Source organism: Coregonus lavaretus (assembly GCF_964263955.1).
Source record: "Coregonus lavaretus genome assembly, chromosome: 5".
Lineage (NCBI taxonomy): Eukaryota > Metazoa > Chordata > Actinopteri > Salmoniformes > Salmonidae > Coregonus > Coregonus lavaretus.
This window is the reverse complement of record NC_139992.1, coordinates 22,149,216-22,168,602: the sequence shown is the minus strand read 5'-3', so window position 1 is coordinate 22,168,602 and position 19,387 is coordinate 22,149,216. Positions and strand designations below refer to the sequence as shown.

Sequence of the window (19,387 nt, the reverse complement as noted above, 5' to 3'; positions counted from 1 at the left end):
TCCTACTTGTCCTATTTAGGTCCCCAGGCCGAAGAGCAAGGTGTCTAAAGGGGACCAGTCTCCTTCTCAGCCTCTGGAGCTGCTGGCCAGTGACAGAAAGAGCCAGGCTGGACACATGCTGCTCAACCTCAAGCCCGAGACACACACCTTTGTCAGAGAGGTGGTGGAGGCGTTTGGGAACCGTAGTGGTCAGGGCTCTTTGTTTGAGCTTTTGTTTGGGCCTCTGGCTCCGGCCGGGACTTCCTTCATCGGCAACGACGACATCCGCTCCATCAACACACAGGCTCCAGAGATATCTGACCTCACCAAATGGGATAACGGTATGATGTGTGTGATAACGGTGTCTGGCTCTACAGAACAGGAGCCCAGCTGATCTCACACATAAGATCTCTGTGTAATTTTTTTCCCTCCTGTCTCCAGGCTCCATCCAGCTCCATGGTGGGGATCTCCAGCAGCTGTGTTGGCTGGGCCTCCAATGGTCTCTCTTGGCCCAGAGGCCTGCTCTGAGGGACTGGCTCAAACAGCTGTTCCCCAGGCTCACCCTGGAGACCTCCAAACTGGACACCAACACACCAGAGTCCATCTGCCTGCTAGACCTGGAGGTGGGTTTGGTCGGGGTGGCTCTAAAATATCTAGTGCTGAGCTATTTATTGGGGTTGTTTAGATTATTACAAAATAATTACAATTTTCGGTTTCTATTATTTGTAACATTAAATGCGCTATGTGGGTTGAATGCTGTAACAACACAGAATAAAACAATTAATAAAAGTCCCATGATGTTAGTGACTGCCCATGACTGCTATCACTAATTAACCATCAGTTATTCACATTACTTTAATAAAATATTTCAGTTGTATATATTGAATTTGTTTTATTTGATGACTTTATTATTTCAAGTCATCTCATCTCTATAGAGCTGCTGTCTGACAAAATCACTATTTTAGTAGTTCTTCAAAGTAAATAAGGCATACTGACTGCTGAATACCAACTATCAATCACTTAGATCATGTATTTTCAGGTACTCCCTCATGAAGAAACTGCTCTCTTGGAATTACTTCTTGATCGCGCATTCTTCTTTCCCTTACGTAGCAGGCGTAAAAGAAACGCAGACCGTCTATTAGCTGCGCAATGGATTATGGTTATTGTTAGTTGATTATCACATTTTCTGCACTAAACTATGTAGAACATTGGCCTGTTGGAAACTCCCTACTACATCGCACATTTCGGATATGATCTAATTTATCTCTGGAGAAACTGCAGCGTATGTGCGCATTGAGCTCAGAAAAAAACGGAACAAAATGGATTTCAAATAATTGAACTACGTCGGTCAATTAGTTGTTTAAAAAACGGAAAAATACCCAACATTTTGGTTAATCGCTCAGCACTAACAATATCTATGTTGTTCTGTTACAGCCTTATAACAATCATAATACTGTCCTTCGTATCATATCATTGATGGCTTCCTTTTGCTTAATTTTTCATTCATACAATGACCTCTAATGCGCTAAGAACTAATGCGATGAGCTTGTTTGGGTTGTTCTTATGACAATACACTGGGGTGATTCCCTTCTCTCTAGGTGTTCCTGTGTGGGGTGGTGTGGTGCAGTCACACCCAGCTCCAGGAGAGCGCCAGGATCAGTTCTATTGGTCAACAGCAACTCCATGAGCCCCGCTGCCTGCCCCTGCCCCTCCTCCGCCTCCTCTCCACAGAAAGACAGCGGGACTGGTGGGACGCAGTCTACAGCCTCATACACAAACGAGCTGCGTGAGTCACGATGGGTTAATTGCTATAGTTATGTGATAGTTGTCTGAAATCAAGCGTTTTACTACATTTTACATTTACATTTGAGTCATTTGAGTCATTTAGCAGACATTCTTATCCAGAGAGACTTACAGTAGTGAGTGCATACATTTACTTGACACCCAGCGTCATAACACGGTCATAACCATGTCATAACAGCTGACATATGACATAACTTGTCATAATATGGTCATAACACTGTCATTAGATATATGTGTGTGTGTGTGTGTATGTATGTGTGTATATATGTGTATGTATGTGTGTGTATATATGTATGTACATACATACATTTTTTTTATTTTTTTTTTATTTCACCTTTATTTAACCAGGTAAGCCAGTTGAGAACAAGTTCTCATTTACAACTGCGACCTGGCCAAGATAAAGCAAAGCAGTGCGATTAAAAACAACAACACAGAGTTACATATGGGGTAAAACGAAACATAAAGTCAAAAATACAACAGAAAATATATATACAGTGTGTGCAAATGTAGCAAGTTATGGAGGTAAGGCAATAAATAGGCTATAGTGCAAAATAATTACAATTAGTATTAACACTGGAATGATAGATGTGCAAGAGATGATGTGCAAATAGAGATACTGGGGTGCAAATGAGCAAAATAAATAACAATATAGGGATGAGGTAGTTGGGTGGGTTAATTTCAGATAAGCTGTACAGGTGCAGTGATCGGTAAGGTGCTCTGACAACTGATGCTTAAAGTTAGTGAGGGAGATAAGTCTCCAGCTTCATAGATTTTTGCAATTTGTTCCAGTCATTGGCAGCAGAGAACTGGAAGGAATGGCGGCCAAAGGAGGTGTTGGCTTTGGGGATGACCAGTGAGATATACCTGCTGGAGCGCATACTACGGGTGGGTGTTGCTATGGTGACCAATGAGCTAAGATAAGGCGGGGATTTGCCTAGCAGTGATTTATAGATGGCCTGGAGCCAGTGGGTTTGGCAACGAATATGTAGTGAGGACCAGCCAACAAGAGCGTACAGGTCACAGTGGTGGGTAGTATATGGGGCTTTGGTGACAAAACGGATGGCACTGTGATAGACTACATCCAATTTGCTGAGTAGAGTGTTGGAGGCTATTTTGTAAATGACATCGCCGAAGTCAAGGATCGGTAGGATAGTCAGTTTTACAAGGGCATGTTTGGCAGCATGAGTGAAGGAGGCTTTGTTGCGAAATAAGAAGCCTTTCTAGATTTAACTTTGGATTGGAGATTCTTAATGTGAGTCTGGAAGGAGAGTTTACAGTCTAACCAGACACCTAGGTATTTGTAGTTGTCCACATACTCTAGGTCAGACCCGTCGAGAGTAGTGATTCTAGTCGGGTGGGCGGGTGCCAGCAGCGTTCGATTGAAGAGCATGCATTTAGTTTTACTAGTGTTTAAGAGCAGTTGGAGGCTACTGAAGGAGTGTTGTATGGCATTGAAGCTCGTTTGGAGTGTCCAGTGAAGGGCCAGATGTATACAAAATGGTGTCGTCCACATAGAGGTGGATCTGAGAGTCACCAGCAGCAAGAGCGACATCATTGATATACACAGAGAAAAGAGTCGGCCCAAGAATTTAACCCTGTGGCACCCCCATAGAGACTGCCATAGGTCCAGACAACAGGCCCTCCGATTTGACACATTGAACTCTATCTGAGAAGTAGTTGGTGAACCAGGCGAGGCAGTCCTTTGAGAAACCAAGGCTATTTAGTCTGCCAATAAGAATGCGGTGGTTGACAGAGTCGAAAGTATACATACATACATACATACATACATACATACATACATACATACATACATACATACATACATACATATATAGTACCAGTCAAAGGTTTGAACACACCAAGGGTTTTTCTTTATTTTTACTATTTTCTACATTGCAGAATAATAGTGAAGACATCAAAACTATGAAATAACACATATGGAATCATATAGTAACCAAAAAAGTGTTAAACAAATCAAAATATATTTTATATTTGAGATTCTTCAAATAGCCCCCCTTTGCCTTGATGGCAGCTTTGCACACTCTTGGCATTCTCTCAACCAGCTTCACCTGGAATGCTTTTCCAACAGTCTTGAAGGAGTTCCCACATATGCTGAGCACTTGTTGGCTGCTTTTTCTTCACTCTGCCGTCCGACTCATCCCAAACCATCTCAATAGGGTTGAGGTCGGGTGATTGTAGAGGCCAGGTCATCTGATGCAGCACAGCCTGGAAGTGTGTTGGGTCATTGTCCTGTTGAAAAACAAATGATAGTCCCACTAAGCCCAAACCAGATGGGATGGCGTATCGCTGCAGAATGCTATGGTAGCCATGCTGGTTAAGTGTGCCTTGAATTCTAAATAAATCACAGACGGTGTCACCAGCAAAGCACCATAACACCTCCTCCTCCATGCTTTATGGTGGGAACTACACGTGCGGAGATCATCCGTTCACCCACACTGCGTCTCACAAAGGCATGGCGGTTGGAACCAAAAATCTCCAATTTGGACTCCAGACCAAAGGACAAATTTCCACCTGTATAATGTCCATTGCTCGTGTTTCTTGGCACAAGCAGGTCTCTTCTTCTTATTGGTGTCCTTTAGTAGTGGTTTCTTTGCAGCAGCTCGACCATGAAGGCCTGATTCACACCGTCCCCTCTGAACAGTTGATGTTGAGATGTGTCTGTGACTTGAACTCTTTGAAGCATTTATTTGGGCTGCAATTTCTGAGGCTGGTAATGCTAATGAACTTATCCTCTGCAGCAGAGGTAACTCTGGGTCTTCTATTCCTGTGGCGGTCCTCAAGAGAGCCAGTTTCATCATATCGCTTGATGGTTTTTGCGACTACACTTGAAGAAACATTCAAAGTTCTTGACGTTTTCCATATTGACTGACCTTCATGGCTTAAAGTAATGATGGACTGTTGTTTCTCTGCTTATTTGAGCTGTTCTTGCCATAATATGGACTTGGTCTTTTACCAAATAGGGCTATCTTATGTATACCCCCCCCCCCCCCCCCCCCAAACTTTTGACTGGTACTGTAAATGTATATATATATATATTACACACACACACTACCGTTCAAAAGTTTGGGGTCATTTAGAAATGTCCTTGTTTTCGAAAGAAAAGCAATTTCAGAAGGAAGTTATTTGTTTCTGGCCATTTTGAGCCTGTAATCAAACCCACAATTGCTGATGTTCCAGATACTCAACTAGTCTCAAGAAGGCCAGTTTTATTGCTTCTTTAATCAGCACAACAGTTTTCAGCTGTGCTAACATAATTGCAAAAGGGGTTTCGAATGATCAATTAGCCTTTTAAAATTATAAACTTGGATTAGCAAACACAACGTGCCATTGGAACACAGGACTGATGGTTGCTGATAATGGGCCTCTGTACGCCTATGTAGATATTCCATTAAAAAATCAGCCGTTTCCTGCTACAATAGCCATTTACAACATTAACAATGTCTACACTGTATTTCTGATCAATTTTATGTTATTTTAATGAACAAAAAAATTGCTTTTCTTTAGAAAACAAGGACATTACTAAATGACCCCAAACATTTAAATGGTTGTGTGTGTATATATGTATGTTAATTATTAATTATTTAAAAAAAAATATATATATATATACACATACACAGTGAGGGGAAAAAAGTATTTGATCCCCTGCTGATTTTGTACGTTTGCCCACTTAATGGTAGGTTTATTTGAACAGTGAGAGACAGAATAACAACAAAAAAATCCAGAAAAACGCATGTCAAATGTTATAAATTGATTTGCATTTTAATGAGACAGAATAAAAACAAAAAAATCCAGAAAAACACATGTCAAAAATGTTATAAATTGATTTGCATTTTAATGAGGGAAATAAGTATTTGACCCCTCTGCAAAACATTACTTAGTACTTGGTGACAAAACCCTTGTTGGCAATCAGAGGTCAGACGTTTCTTGTAGTTGGCCACCAGATTTGCATACATCTCAGGAGTGATTTTGTTCCACTCCTCTTTGCAGATCTTCTCCAAGTCATTAAGGTTTCGAGGCTGACGTTTGGCAACTCGAACCTTCAGCTCCCTCCACAGATTTTCTATGGAATTAAGGTCTGGAGACTGGCTAGGCCACTCCAGGACCTTAATGTGCTTCTTCTTGAGCCACTCCTTTGTTGCCTTGGTCGTGTGTTTTGGGTCATTGTCATGCTGGAATACCCATCCACAACCCATTTTCAATGCCCTGGCTGAGGGAAGGAGGTTCTCACCCACGATTTGACGGTACATGGCCCCGTCCATCGTCCCTTTGATGCGGTGAAGTTGTCCTGTCCCCTTAGCAGAAAAACACCCCCAAAGCATAATGTTTCCACCTCCTTGTTTGATGGTGGGGATGCTGTTCTTGGGGTCATAGGCAGCATTCCTCCTCCTCCAAACACGTTGAGTTGAGTTGCCAAAGAGCTCGATTTTGGTCTCATCTGACCACAACACTTTCACCCAGTTCTCCTCTGAATCATTCAGATTTTCATTGGCAAACTTCAGATGGGCATGTATATGTGCTTTCTTGAGCAGGGGGACCTTGCGGGCGCTGCAGGATTTCAGTCCTTCACGGCGTAGTGTGTTACCAATTGTTTTCTTGGTGACTATGGTCCCAGCTGCCTTGAGGTCATTGACAAGATCCTCCCGTGTAGTTCTGGGCTGATTCCTCACCGTTCTCATGATCATTGCAACTCCATGAGGTGAGATCTTGCATGGAGCCCCAGGCAGAGGGAGATTGACAGTTATTTTGTGTTTCTTCCATTTGAGAATAATCGCACCAACTGTTGTCACCTTCTCACCAAGTTGCTTGGCGATGGTCTTGTAGCCCATTCCAGCCTTGTGTAGGTCTACAATGTTGTCCCTGACATCCTTGGAGAGCTCTTTGGCCTTGGCCATGGTGGAGAGTTTGGAATCTGATTGATTAATTGCTTCTGTGGACAGGTGTCTTTTATACAGGTAACAAAATTAGATTAGGAGCACTCCCTTTAAGAGTGTGCTCCTAATCTCAGCTCGTTACCTGTATAAAATACACCTGGGAGCCAGAAATCTTTCTGATTGAGAGGGGGTCAAATACTTATTTCCCTCATTAAAATGCAAATCAATTTATAACATTTTTGACATGCGTTTTTCTGGATTTTGTTGTTGTTATTCTGTCTCTCACTGTTCAAATAAACCTACCATTAAAATTATAGACTGATCATTTCTTTGTCAGTGGGCAAACGTACAAAATCAGCAGGGGATCAAATACTTTTTTCCCTCACTGTATGTGTGTGTATATATATATATATATATATATATATAGAACAAAAATATAAATGCAATATGGAAAGTGTTGTATAAAAGATCCCAGAAATCGCATTTCTCTCATATTTTGTGCAAAAATGTGTTTGCATCCCTGTTAGTGAGCATTTCTCCTTTGCCAAGATAATCCATCCACCTGACAGGTGTGGCATATCAAGAAGCTGATTAAACAGCATGATCATTACACAGGTGCACCTTGTGCTGGGGACAATAAAAGGCTACTCTAAAATGTGCAGTATGGTCACACAACACAATGCCACAGATGTCAAGTTTTGAGGGAGATTGCAATTGGCAGGTATGTCCACCAAAGCTGTTGCCAGAGAATTGAATGTTCATTTCTCTACCATAAGCCACCTCCAACGTCTTTTTAGAGAATTTGGCAGTACGTCCAACCGGCCTCACAACCGCAGACCACGTTTAACCACGCCAGCCCAGGGCCTCCACATCCGGCTTCTTCACCTGTGAGCCCAGCCACCCGGCCAGCTGATGAAACTGAGTATTTCTGTCTGTAATAAAGCCCTTTTGTCAGGGAATACTCATTCTGATTGCCAGGGCTTGGCTCCCAAGTGGGTGGACCTATGCCCACCCATGGCTGCGCCCCTGCCCAGTCATGTGAAATCCATAGATTTAGGGCCTAATGAATTTATTTAAATTGACTGATTTCCTTATATGAACTGTAACTCTGTAAAATCGTTGAAAATGTTGCGTGTTGGGTTTATATTTTTGTTCAGTGTATTTACAGCTGTTGTGACATATTGCGGTATTTTATGGCTGGTTATGACACCTACATAAGTGTCAAAACCCACAAAACCTATTTTAATAAATAAAACACTCCTATGTAGATGTCATAACCAGCCATAAAAAAATGCAATATGCATTAGGTGTAAATATATGGGTCATGACAGTATTTTGACCATGTTATGACATATTATGACATGGTTATGACGCTGGGTGTCAAGTTTTACCATAAGGTCTGATATATAAGGTCGGTGTTAAAATATAAAGGCCCAGGATGGAGAAGTCAAGCTGACTGATTGCTCTGTGGTTAACATGTCTATGGTGCTGGTTCTGTCTGCAGCCCTACTATGTATAATACTCTGTATGTGTATCTGTGTTTGTAGGCCTGGCATGTCAGCCAAACTAAGGATGACGGTTCAACATGGACTAAGCACCTTGCGAGCCGGAGAGAAACATGGCCTTCAACCAGCCCTGCCCATACACTGGGCCCAGCACCTCAGCTCAACGGTACAGACGCACACCTCGGCCAGACGGGACACCTGCCTTTTTCTGTCACACACTGCATTAGTGAACATATGTGCTAGGTGTCTGTCTGAAATGATTACCTCTGACATTTACTCAATAGTATTTATAATTTTGTATGATTATTATTTATAACTCTCGGACTAGCAAGAATATTCCACAAAATTCCTTAGGTAACTTAAATTATAACTATATAAAACGAAATACATTCTGTGTGAGAATGCAACACTGAATGTGGTGTCCTTAGTTATAATTAATGATTTGAAGGAATGACATTTCTGCATTTAGATTAAACATCTGTTGTGATGTGATGTGATATGATTCCCAGGGGTTTGGTATGAACTCCTACTACGACCAGGAGTCTATAGGGCGTTGTGTCCACTACTGGAAGGTGGTGCTCCCCCTGCTGGACAAGATCAAGAGGAGACGCGGCATCCCTGGACCCCTGGACCCCCTGTTCATACACTTCCCCTCTAGAGACATAGAGGTGAGCTACCACCACAGCTGCTTCTCTGACCAACTAGGTTTGAACCCAGCCTGCCAAAACACTGTGTTAGTCTGTTGAGTTAAAGCATTGGCATGTGTGTAGACTTTTGATATCAAATGGAATTTTATTGGTCACATGCACCGAATTCAACAGGTGCAGATTTGCCACGGCTCAACTAAAAACATCTTGGTTGACCAACAGCCTATTGACCAAACAGTCGACTAAATGGGGTCAGCCCTAGTTTGGACCATGATAGGTCCTTAGCGATGTGGACAAAGATGAACTTGAAGCTCTCGATCTGCTCCACTGCAGCCTCGTCGGTGTGGATGGGGGCGTGCTCGGACCCCCCCCCCCCCCCCCCCATTTCCTGTAGTCCACGATCAGCTCCTTGGTCTTACTGACATTGAGGGAGAGGTTGTTGTCCTGGCACCACACTGCCAGGTCTGACCTCCCTATAGGCTGTCTCATCATCGCCGGTTATCAGGCCTACCACCGTTGCGTGGTCTGCAAACTTAATGATGGTGTTGGAGTCGTGCGCGGCCACACAGTTGTGGGTGAACAGGGAGTACAGGAGGGGACTGAGCACGCACCCCTGAGGGGCCCCTGTGTTGAGGGTCAGCATGGCAGATATGATGTTGCATACCCTCACCACCTGGGGGCGGCCCGTCAAGGATCCAGTTGCAGAGGGAGGTGTTCAGTCCCTGGGTCCTTAGCTTAGTGATGAGCTTGGAGGGCACTATGATGTTGAAAGCTGAGCTGTAGTCAATGAACAGCATTCTCATGTAGGTGATCCTTTTGTCCAGGTGGGAAAGGGCAGTGTGGTGTGCAATAGAGATAATCTGTGGATCTGTTGGTGCGGTATGCGAATTGGAATGGGTCGAGGGTTTCTGGGATGATGGTGTTGATGTGAGCCATGACTAGCCTTTCAAAGCATTTCATGGCTACAGTACAAGGGGAGCTAACATTAATGATATGCATGTCAATCTCTCATGGCTCAAAGTGGAGGAGAGATTGACTTCATCACTACTTGTTTTTGTAAGAAGTGTTGACAAGCTGAATGTATTAGCACACAGCTCGGACACCCATGCATACCCCACAAGACATGCCACCAGAGGTCTCTTCACAATCCCCAAGTCCAGAACAGACTATGGGAGGCGCACAGTACTACATAGAGCCATGACTACATGGAACTCTACTCCACATCAGGTAACTGCAAAAAAGACACCTTATGGAACATTGGGGACTGTGAAGAGACACACACAAAAGGTACAGACACGCATACACACACAAGCGCTAGCACACGCACTCTACACACGTACGTTGTAATATTGTTGTATAGTGGTATTATACATTTTGGATTGTAGATATGTAGTGGTGTAATAATGTTATAAGATGTACTGTTTTATCTTTTGTTTAATACAGTTGAAGTCGGAAGTTTACATACACTTAGGTTGGAGTCATTAAAACTCGTTTTTCAACCACTCCACAAATGTCTTGTTAACAAACTATAGTTTTGGCAAGTCGGTTAGGACATCTACTTTGTGCATGACACAAGTAATTTTTCCAACAATTGTTTACAGACAGATTATTTCACTTATAATTCACTGTATCACAATTCCAGTGGGTCAGAAGTTTACATACACCAAGTTGACTGTGCCTTTAAACTGCTTGGAAAATTCCAGAAAATGATGTCATGGCTTTAGAAGCTTCTGATGGGCTAATTGACATAATTTGAGTCAATTGGAGGTGTACCTGTGGATGTATTTCAAGGCCTACCTTCAAACTCGGTGCGTCTTTGCTTGACATCATGGGAAAATCAAAAGAAATCAGCCAAGACCTCAGAAAAAAATGGTAGACCTCCACAAGTCTGATTAATTCTTGGGAGCAATTTCCAAATGCCTGAAGGTACCACGTTCATCTGTACAAACAATAGTATGCAAATATAAACACCATGAGACCAGGCAGCCGTCATACCCCTCAGGAAGGAGACGTGTTCTTTCTCGTAGAGATGAACGTACTTTGGTGCGAAAAGTGCAAATCAATCCCAGAACAACAGCAAAGGACCTTGTGAAGATGCTTGAGGAAACAGGTACAAAAGTATCTATATCCACAGTAAAACGAGTCCTATATCCACATAACCTGAAAGGCCGCTCAGCAAGGAAGAAGCCACTGCTCCAAAACCGCCATAAAAAAGCCAGACTACGGTTTGCAACTGCACATGGGGACAAAGATCGTACTTTTTGGAGAAATGTCCTTTGGTCTGATGAAACAAAAATAGAACTGTTTGGCCATAATGACCATTGTTATGTTTGGAGGAAAAAGGCGGTGTCTTGCAAGCCGAAGAACACCATCCCAACCGTGAAGCACGGGGGTGGCAGCATCATGCTGTGGGGGTGCTTTGCTGCAGGAGGGACTGGTGCACATCACAAAATAGATGGCATCATGAGGAAGGAAAATGATGTGGATATATTGAAGCAACATCTCAAGACATCAGTCAGGAAGTTAAAGCTTAGTCGCAAATTGGTCTTCCAAAAAGCATACGTCCAAAGTTGTGGCAAAATGGCTTAAAAAGGTGTATGCGAGCAAGGAGGCCTACAAACCTGACTCAGTTACACCAGCTTTGTCAGGAGGAATGGGCCAAAATTCACCCAACTTATTGTGGGAAGCTTGTGGAAGGCTACCCAAAACGTTTGACCCAAGTTAAACAATTTAAAGGCAATGCTACCAAATACTAATTGAGTGTATGTAAACTTCTGATCCACTGGGAACGTGATGAAAGAAATAAAAGCTTAAATAAATCATTCTCTCTACATATAATCTGACATTTCACATTCTTGAAATAAAGTGGTGATCCTAACTGACCTAAGACAGGGAATTTTTACTAGGATTAAATGTCAGGAATTTTGAAAAACTGAGTTTAAATGTATTTGGCTAAAGTGTATGTAAACTTCCGACTTCAACTGTATGTAATGTAAGTGTCTTAGTGTGTTTGGACCCCAGAAAGAGTAGCTGCTGCCTTGGCAACAGCTAATGGGGATCCCTAATAAATACAAATACAGATGTGAGTGCTACGGGGTGGTAGTCATTTAGACAGGTTACAGCTTGTCAGTGCATGCTCTGAGTACGCATCCTGGTAATCCGTCTGAATGTTAACCTGTTTAAAGGTCTTACACACATCGGCTATGGAGAGAGTAATGATACAGTATTCCGGAACAGCTGGTGCTCTCACACATGTTCAGTGTTGCTTGCCTCAAAGCGAGAATAGAAGGCAGCTCTCGGCTGGGTTTCCCTTTGTAATCCGTGATAGTTTGCGAGCCCTGCCACATCCGACAAGCGTCAGAGCCGGTGTAATAGGATTCGATCTTAGTCCTCTATTGACACTTTGCCTGTTTGATGGTTCGTCTGAGGGTGTAGTGGGATTTCTTATAAGCTTCCGGATTAGTGTCCTGGTCCTTGAATGTGGCAGCTCTAGCCTTTTTAGTTCAGTGTGGATGTTGCGTGTAATGTGGTCCTCTGTAGCTCAGCTGGTAGAGCACGGCGCTTGTAACGCCAAGGTAGTGGGTTCGATCCCCGGGACCACCCATACACAAAAAAATAAATAATGTATGCACGCATGACTGTAAGTCGCTTTGGATAAAAGCGTCTGCTAAATGGCATATTATTATTATTATTATTATTATTATAATCCATGGCTTCTGGTTGGGAAATGCACGTATAGTCACTGTGGGGACAACGTCATCGATGTTAATGAAGCCCGGTTTCTGATGTGGTAAACTCCTCAATGCCGTCGGATGAATCCCGGAACACATTCCAGTCTGTGCAAGCCAAACAGTCCTGTAGCTTAGCATCCGCTTCATCGGACCGCTTCCATATTGAGCGCGTCACTGGTACTTCCTGTTAGTTTTTGCTTGTAAGCAGGAATCAGGAGGATAGAGTTATGGTCCGATTTGCCAAAAGGAGGGCGGGGAGAGATTTCTATGCCTTTCTGTGTGTGTGGAGTAAAGGTGATCTAGAGTTTTTATCCCTCTAGTTGCACAGTTGACATGCTGGTAGAAATGAGGTAAAACAGGCTCCCGAGTGGCGCAGCGGTCTAAGGCACTGCATCGCAGTGCTTGAGGCGTCACTACAGCACCGGGTTCGATCCCAGGCTGTGTCAAAGCCGGCCGTGACCGGGAGACCCATGAGGCAGCACACAATTGGCCCAGCGTCGTCCAGGTTAGGGGAGGGTTTGGCCGGCCGGGATTTCCTTCTCCCATCGCGCTCTAGCGATTCCTTGTGGCGGGCCAGGCGCCTGCAAGCTGACCGGTCGCCAGTTGGACGGTGTTTCCTCCGACACGTTGGTGCGGCTGGGCTAAGCGAGCAGTGTGTCAAGAAGTAGTGCGGCTTGGCAGGGTCGTGTTTTCGGAGGACGCATGGCTCTCGACCTTCGCCTCTCCCGAGTCCGTAAGGGAGTTGCAGCGATGGGACAAGACTGTAACTACCAATTTGGATATCACGAAAAAGGGTAAAAGTACATATAAAATATACAATTATCACCGGCCACTAGGAGCGCCGCCTCTGGATGAGCATTTCCTTGTTTGCTTATGGCCCTATACAGCTTGTTGAGAGCGATCTTAGTGCCAGCATCAGTTTGTGGCGTAAATACAACTACGAAAAATACAGATGAATAGTCTTGGTAAATAGTATGGTCTACAGCTTATCATGAGGTACTCTAACTCAGGCGAGCAGAACATCAGACTTCCTTAATATTAGAGATTGCACACCAGCTGTTGTTAATAAAGAGACACACACCACCACCCTGGATCTGCCGTTCTGTCCTGTCGATGCATTGAAAAACCAGGTAGATTTATATTATCCATGTCCTTGTTCAGCCGTGACTCCAAGAAGCATAGTATATTACAGTTCTTAATGTCCCATTGATAAGATAGTCTCGAACAGAGCTCGTCCAATTTATTTTCCAGCGATTGCACATTTGCCAATAGAACAGAGGCTAGAGACGATCTCACCAGGGTGCCCGTGTGCCGGCCTCTATAGCGCCTTCTACGAGTGTAGGGGATTAGGGCCTAAATCGAGGTTGGTGATAGCTGTTTTGATATCCAGAAGCTCTTTTCGGTCATAGGAAACGATGGCGGAAACATTATGTTCAAAAAAAGTTCAGATCAGGCCAAAAAAAAGACACAAAATAACACAATTGGTCAAGAGCCTGTAAAACGTCTGCCATTCCCTCCAGCGCGATGTAATCACTGTTGCCAATCTAGAAAATTGACAAGACCAGTTTTAATGTATGCATTGCTCAGTGAGTTTGTGTTTGTGTTCATCGCAGATCCCATCAGTGAAGGGCTTTGAGGAGGAGGCCAGGATAGCGTTTGCGACCCTTCTGGACATCGAGGGGAAGACAGAGGAGGCTATCGCTACCCTGGAGACCATCAACAACATCTCGTCTAACTGGCACCTAGCTAGGGTATGTAGTGAGGGGTTCACTGCTCTACCTTGGTCTTAGTCTGTCACCTGCACTTTCACCATGCTTTTAAGTGAAGCTGCCAGTAAAAAACAAACACATTTCAGCCAGCATTTTAATTTATCTTTAATGTTTTACCATACAAAATGCGTTTGTTATGAATTGTGTCTTTTGGTATATCGCTGTGTGTTTGTAGATCTTCCAGCGTCTGTCTGAGGAGGCTGGTAGCGGGGTGGAGGAGACTCAGGACAGGTGCATCATGTTCCTCAGGAAGTTCAGAACTTACCTGTCCAAGATCTACAACGCCAACGCTGACGACATGGACAAGGTTAGACACACACACTAGTGGTGCACAGGCCAGCTGTTTGTTCACCCGCCCGCAATTGCTAATAACCCATCCGCAACTGCCTGATTATGTGATAAAGTGAAAATCTGAGGCATGCACCCGACCCTAACCCGCAGATGCGCTGTAGTCAAAGACTTCAGAACAATTCTTTGATGGGGTGCATTATTGTTTTTGTGCATGATTTTGATAAGTTTCTGCTTATCATTTCTGACATTTTGGTAGGCTATTAGATACATGCAGCTTCTCTTGTCATTAAATGTTGCCCTAGAAGACTAAATAAACCCTTGCTCAACAGAATGATGTCATAAATCGATAGAATGAATGCTTCAATCTAGTTGACATCTGAGAAAATGCAATAACTCAACAAAAACAGGAAAGATTTTCTGTGCAAAATGTTCTATTGACATCCGTTTGACCGGTTGTAAGGAAATGGAAAGCTGTGAAAACAAGCCAAATAATTTCTGGTAAGATTTCAGTTCAGCTTGGATGCATATTTTGTGTGGTTGAAGTACTATCATCTTTTATGATGCGGATAAAGATGGCATCTCTACCGATGGTATCTAACTGAGCATTCGCATTCTTTCAAGATGCTGAAATAAATAAATTATAGTTCTCCACTCCTGTTCCTGAGTAACGTTTTTGCCTACATTTGGTGTATCATTTTACTGCAAGAAATGCTTAATTCTGCAGCAGTTAATATTAAGGCTCGGTGAAAGGTTATAGACCTACAGTCAGTGTCCAGATTTCAATTTCCATTTAACCCACCTGAACAGTAGGCTACAGTTCCCTTCATATAATCAAAGATTTAAGAGTTGGAAGCATGACATTCAACCATATTCGCTGTGTTATGTTCCAGCTGCCCATGTCGATGGAGGAGGTGATGGATCTCCTGAACGATGTGAAACAGCAGCTGGGGGAGAGTGGAGAAGCGATGGATGAAGAGGAGGAGGAGGAGGAGGCGGATGGACCGGTCCACTCCAGCCTTCAGTTTACTAAGCCTGCTGCCTCAGTCTCTCGTGTCAAATTCGCCCCATTAACCCCCTCCCCCAGCAAGAGCTTGGCCTCTCCCTCCAAAAGACACCTGGTACATTTAATTATAAATGTTGACTTATAATCATATGGGAGACAGTCGCTCTTCCTATTTTTCAAACATGGACATACATGTACTCAGATTTACCGTACAGGTTGTTTTTCTCGCCTAAATAATTGAAATACCTTGATGGAAAATAGAACAAAAAGATTGATTGCCATTTTTTCTCCTCCGTTTGCAGATTTCCCCCAAGACGCCACCTCATTGGGCGGAGGACCAGAAGTCCCTCCTGCAGATGCTCTGCCAGCAGGTGGAGAGCCTCAAGGTCAGCCCCTGGCTTCATTGTCTTTGAGGATATGGGAGATGGATGTTAGCCATGTCAAGTGTGCCTATTCATTAAATTATAGATGTTCATGCATGGTTTCTGTGTTGATAAGTGCTGTGTGGTTGTGTTGCAGAATGAGGTCCATGACCTGAGGCATCACTCGTCAGACAGCATGGTGTCACCCCAACAAAGGATGTATGGAGATGGGTATGTGGCTGAGCGCATGCAGGAGGGCTACCCCCCAGCACAGACCTTCCATGGAGCACCCCTCACTGGTAGGAACACAGTACACAACTGGGTTGTGTAGTTTGACTGTGTGTTATAAGGAATACTGAAATAGCAATGTTGCTAGGATATTCAATATGAATGTTGATTATAACATATTTCATCTTCTCTTTTTGTTTACAGTTACCACAACACAGGCACCCTCTATGTATTACAATCAATCCCCTGCTTATAACGCCGGACAGTATCTCCTTCGTACGGCAGCCAATGTTACCCCAACAAAGGTATGTGTTTATACCTGGGGATTCTTTAAGAATTCAGAATGGTTTAGTTACTTAAAGTGGGATAGTCTTTTCAGTAGGGCTGGGCGATATGGCCTAAAAAATCATATCTTGATTTTTTTCACACAATATATACAGTGCATTCGGAAAGTATTCAGACCCCTTGACTTTTTCCACATTTTGTTACGTTACAGCCTTATTCTAAAATTGATTAAATTATAATTTTTTCTCATCAATCTACACACAATACCCCATAATGACAAAGTGAAAACAGGTTTTTAGAAATTTTTGCAAATGTATTAAAAATAAAAACCCAATACCTTATTTACATAAGTATTCAGACCATTTGCTATAAGACTCGAAATTGAGCTCAGGTGCATCCTGCAGGACAACCATCTCTGCAGCACTCCACCAATCAGCCTTTATGGTAGAGTGGCCAGACGAAAGCCACTCCTCAGTAAAAGGCACATGACAGCCCGCTTGGAGTTTGCCAAAAGGCACCTAAAGGACTCTCAGACCATGAGAAACAAGATTCTCTGGTCTGATGAAACCAAGATTGAACTCTTTGGCCTGAATGCAAAGCGTCACATCTGGAGGAAACCTGGCACCATCCCTACGGTGAAGCATGGTGGTGGCAGCATCATGCTGTGGGGATGTTTTTCAGCAGCAGGGACTGGGAGACTAGTCAGGATCGAGGGAAAGATGAACGGAGCAAAGTACAGGATCCTTGATAAAAACCTGCTCCAGAGCGCTCAGGACCTCAGACTGGGGCGAAGGTTCACCTTCCAACAGGACAATGACCCTAAACACACAGCCAAGACAACGCAGGAGTGGCTTCGGGACAAGTCTCAATGTCCTTGAGTGGCACAGCCAGAGCCCGCTCTTGAACCCGATCAAACATCTCTGGAGAGACCTGAAAATAGCTGTGCAGCGACGCTCCCTAATCAACCTGGCAGAGCTTGAGAGGATCTGCAGAGAAGAATGGGAGAAACTCCCCAAATACAGTGAGGGGAAAAAAGTATTTGATCCCCTGCTGATTTTGTACGTTTGCTCACTGACAAAGACATGATCAGTCTATAATTTTAATGGTAGGTTTATTTGAACAGTGAGAGACAGAATAAAAACAATAAAATCCAGAAAAACGCATGTAAAAAATGTTATCAATTGATTTGCATTTTAATGAGGGAAATAAGTATTTGACCCATCTGCACAACATGACTTAGTACTTGTTGGCAATCACAGAGGTCAGACGTTTCTTGTAGTTGGCCACCAGGTTTGCACACATCTCAGGAGGGATTTTGTCCCACTCCTCTTTGCAGATCTTCTCCAAGTCATTAAGTTTTCGAGCCTGACGTTTGGCAACTCGAACCTTCAGCTCCCTCCACAGATTTTCTATGGGATTAATGTCTGGAGACTGGCTAGGCCACTCCAGGACCTTAATGTGCTTCTTCTTGAGCCACTCCTTTGTTCCCTTGGTCGTGTGTTTTGGGTCATTGTTGGGTTTTGTTCTGGGTCATTGTTTTGGGTCATCTTGGTTCTCACCCAAGATTTGACGGTACATGGCCCCGTCCATCGTCCCTTTGATGCAGTGAAGTTGTTCTGTCCCCTTAGCAGAAAAACACCCCCAAAGCATAATGTTTCCACCTCCATGTTTGACGGTGGGATGGTGTTCTTGGGGTCATAGGCAGCATTCCTCCTCCTCCAAATTGTTTTGGTCTCATCTGACCACAACACTTTCACCCAGTTCTCCTCTGAATCATTCAGATGTTCATTGGCAAACTTCAGACGGCCCTGTATATGTGCTTTCTTGACCTTGCGGGCGCTGCAGGATTTCAGTCCTTCACGGCGTAGTGTGTTACCAATTGTTTTCTTGGTGACTATGGTCCCAACTGCCTTGAGATCATTGACAAGATCCTCCCGTGTAGTTCTGGGCTGATTCCTCACCGTTCTCATGATCATTGCAACTCCACGAGGTGAGATCTTGCATGGAGCCCCAGGCCGAGGGAGATTGACAGTTATTTTGTGTTTCTTCCATTTGCGAATAATCGCACCAACTGTTGTCACCTTCTCACCAAGCTGCTTGGTGCTTGGTCTTGTAGCCCATTCCAGCCTTGTGTAGGTCTACAATCTTGTCCCTGACATCCTTGGAGAGCTCTTTGGCCTTGGCCATGGTGGAGAGTTTGGAATCTGATTGATTGATTGCTTCTGTGGACAGGTGTCTTTTTTATACAGGTAACAAGCTGAGATTAGGAGCACTCCCTTTAAGAGTGTGCTCCTAATCTCAGCTTGTTACCTGTATAAAAGACACCTGGGAGCCAGAAATCTTTCTGATTGAGAGGGGGTCAAATACTTATTTCCCTCATTAAAATGCAAATCAATTTATAACATTTTTGACATGCGTTTTTCTGGATTTTGTTTTTGTTATTCTGTCTCTCACTGTTCAAATAAACCTACCATTAAAATTATAGAATGATCATTTCTTTGTCAGTGGGCAAACGTACAAAATCAGCAGGGGATCAAATACTTTTTTCCCTCACTGTACAGGTATGCCAAGCTTGTAGTGTCATACCCCCAAGAAGACTCAAGGTTGTAATCGCTGCCAAAGGTGCTTCAACAAAGTACTGAGTAAAGGGTCTGAATACTTATGTAAATGTGATATTTCCGTTTATTTTTTATTATAAATTAGCAACAATTTATAAAAACCTGTTTTTGCTTTGTCATTATGGGGTATTGTGTGTAGATTTGAGTGAAAAAAACACAATTTTAATCCATTTTAGAATAAGGCTAACGTAACAATGTGGAAAAAGTCAAGGGGTCTGAATACTTTCTGAATGCACTGTATCTAAAAAAAATAGTTTTTCTCTAAGTAAGCTTT

At 43.4% G+C, this 19,387-nt stretch overlaps 1 protein-coding gene across 1 annotated transcript in view; it reads left to right on the top strand.

The window, feature by feature from the left end:
- LOC311129126 (E3 SUMO-protein ligase RanBP2-like) overlaps positions 1-19,387 on the top strand; it is a 46,883-nt gene that overhangs the window by 4,738 nt on the left and 22,758 nt on the right. The window contains exons 8-18 of the mRNA XM_084161415.1: positions 20-320; positions 421-602; positions 1,578-1,765; positions 8,222-8,345; positions 8,689-8,847; positions 14,171-14,308; positions 14,502-14,633; positions 15,508-15,735; positions 15,923-16,006; positions 16,140-16,281; positions 16,415-16,515. Of these exons, the coding sequence (XP_084017541.1) occupies positions 20-320; positions 421-602; positions 1,578-1,765; positions 8,222-8,345; positions 8,689-8,847; positions 14,171-14,308; positions 14,502-14,633; positions 15,508-15,735; positions 15,923-16,006; positions 16,140-16,281; positions 16,415-16,515 (1,779 nt within the window). The remainder of the gene's footprint in view (positions 1-19; positions 321-420; positions 603-1,577; positions 1,766-8,221; positions 8,346-8,688; positions 8,848-14,170; positions 14,309-14,501; positions 14,634-15,507; positions 15,736-15,922; positions 16,007-16,139; positions 16,282-16,414; positions 16,516-19,387) is intronic.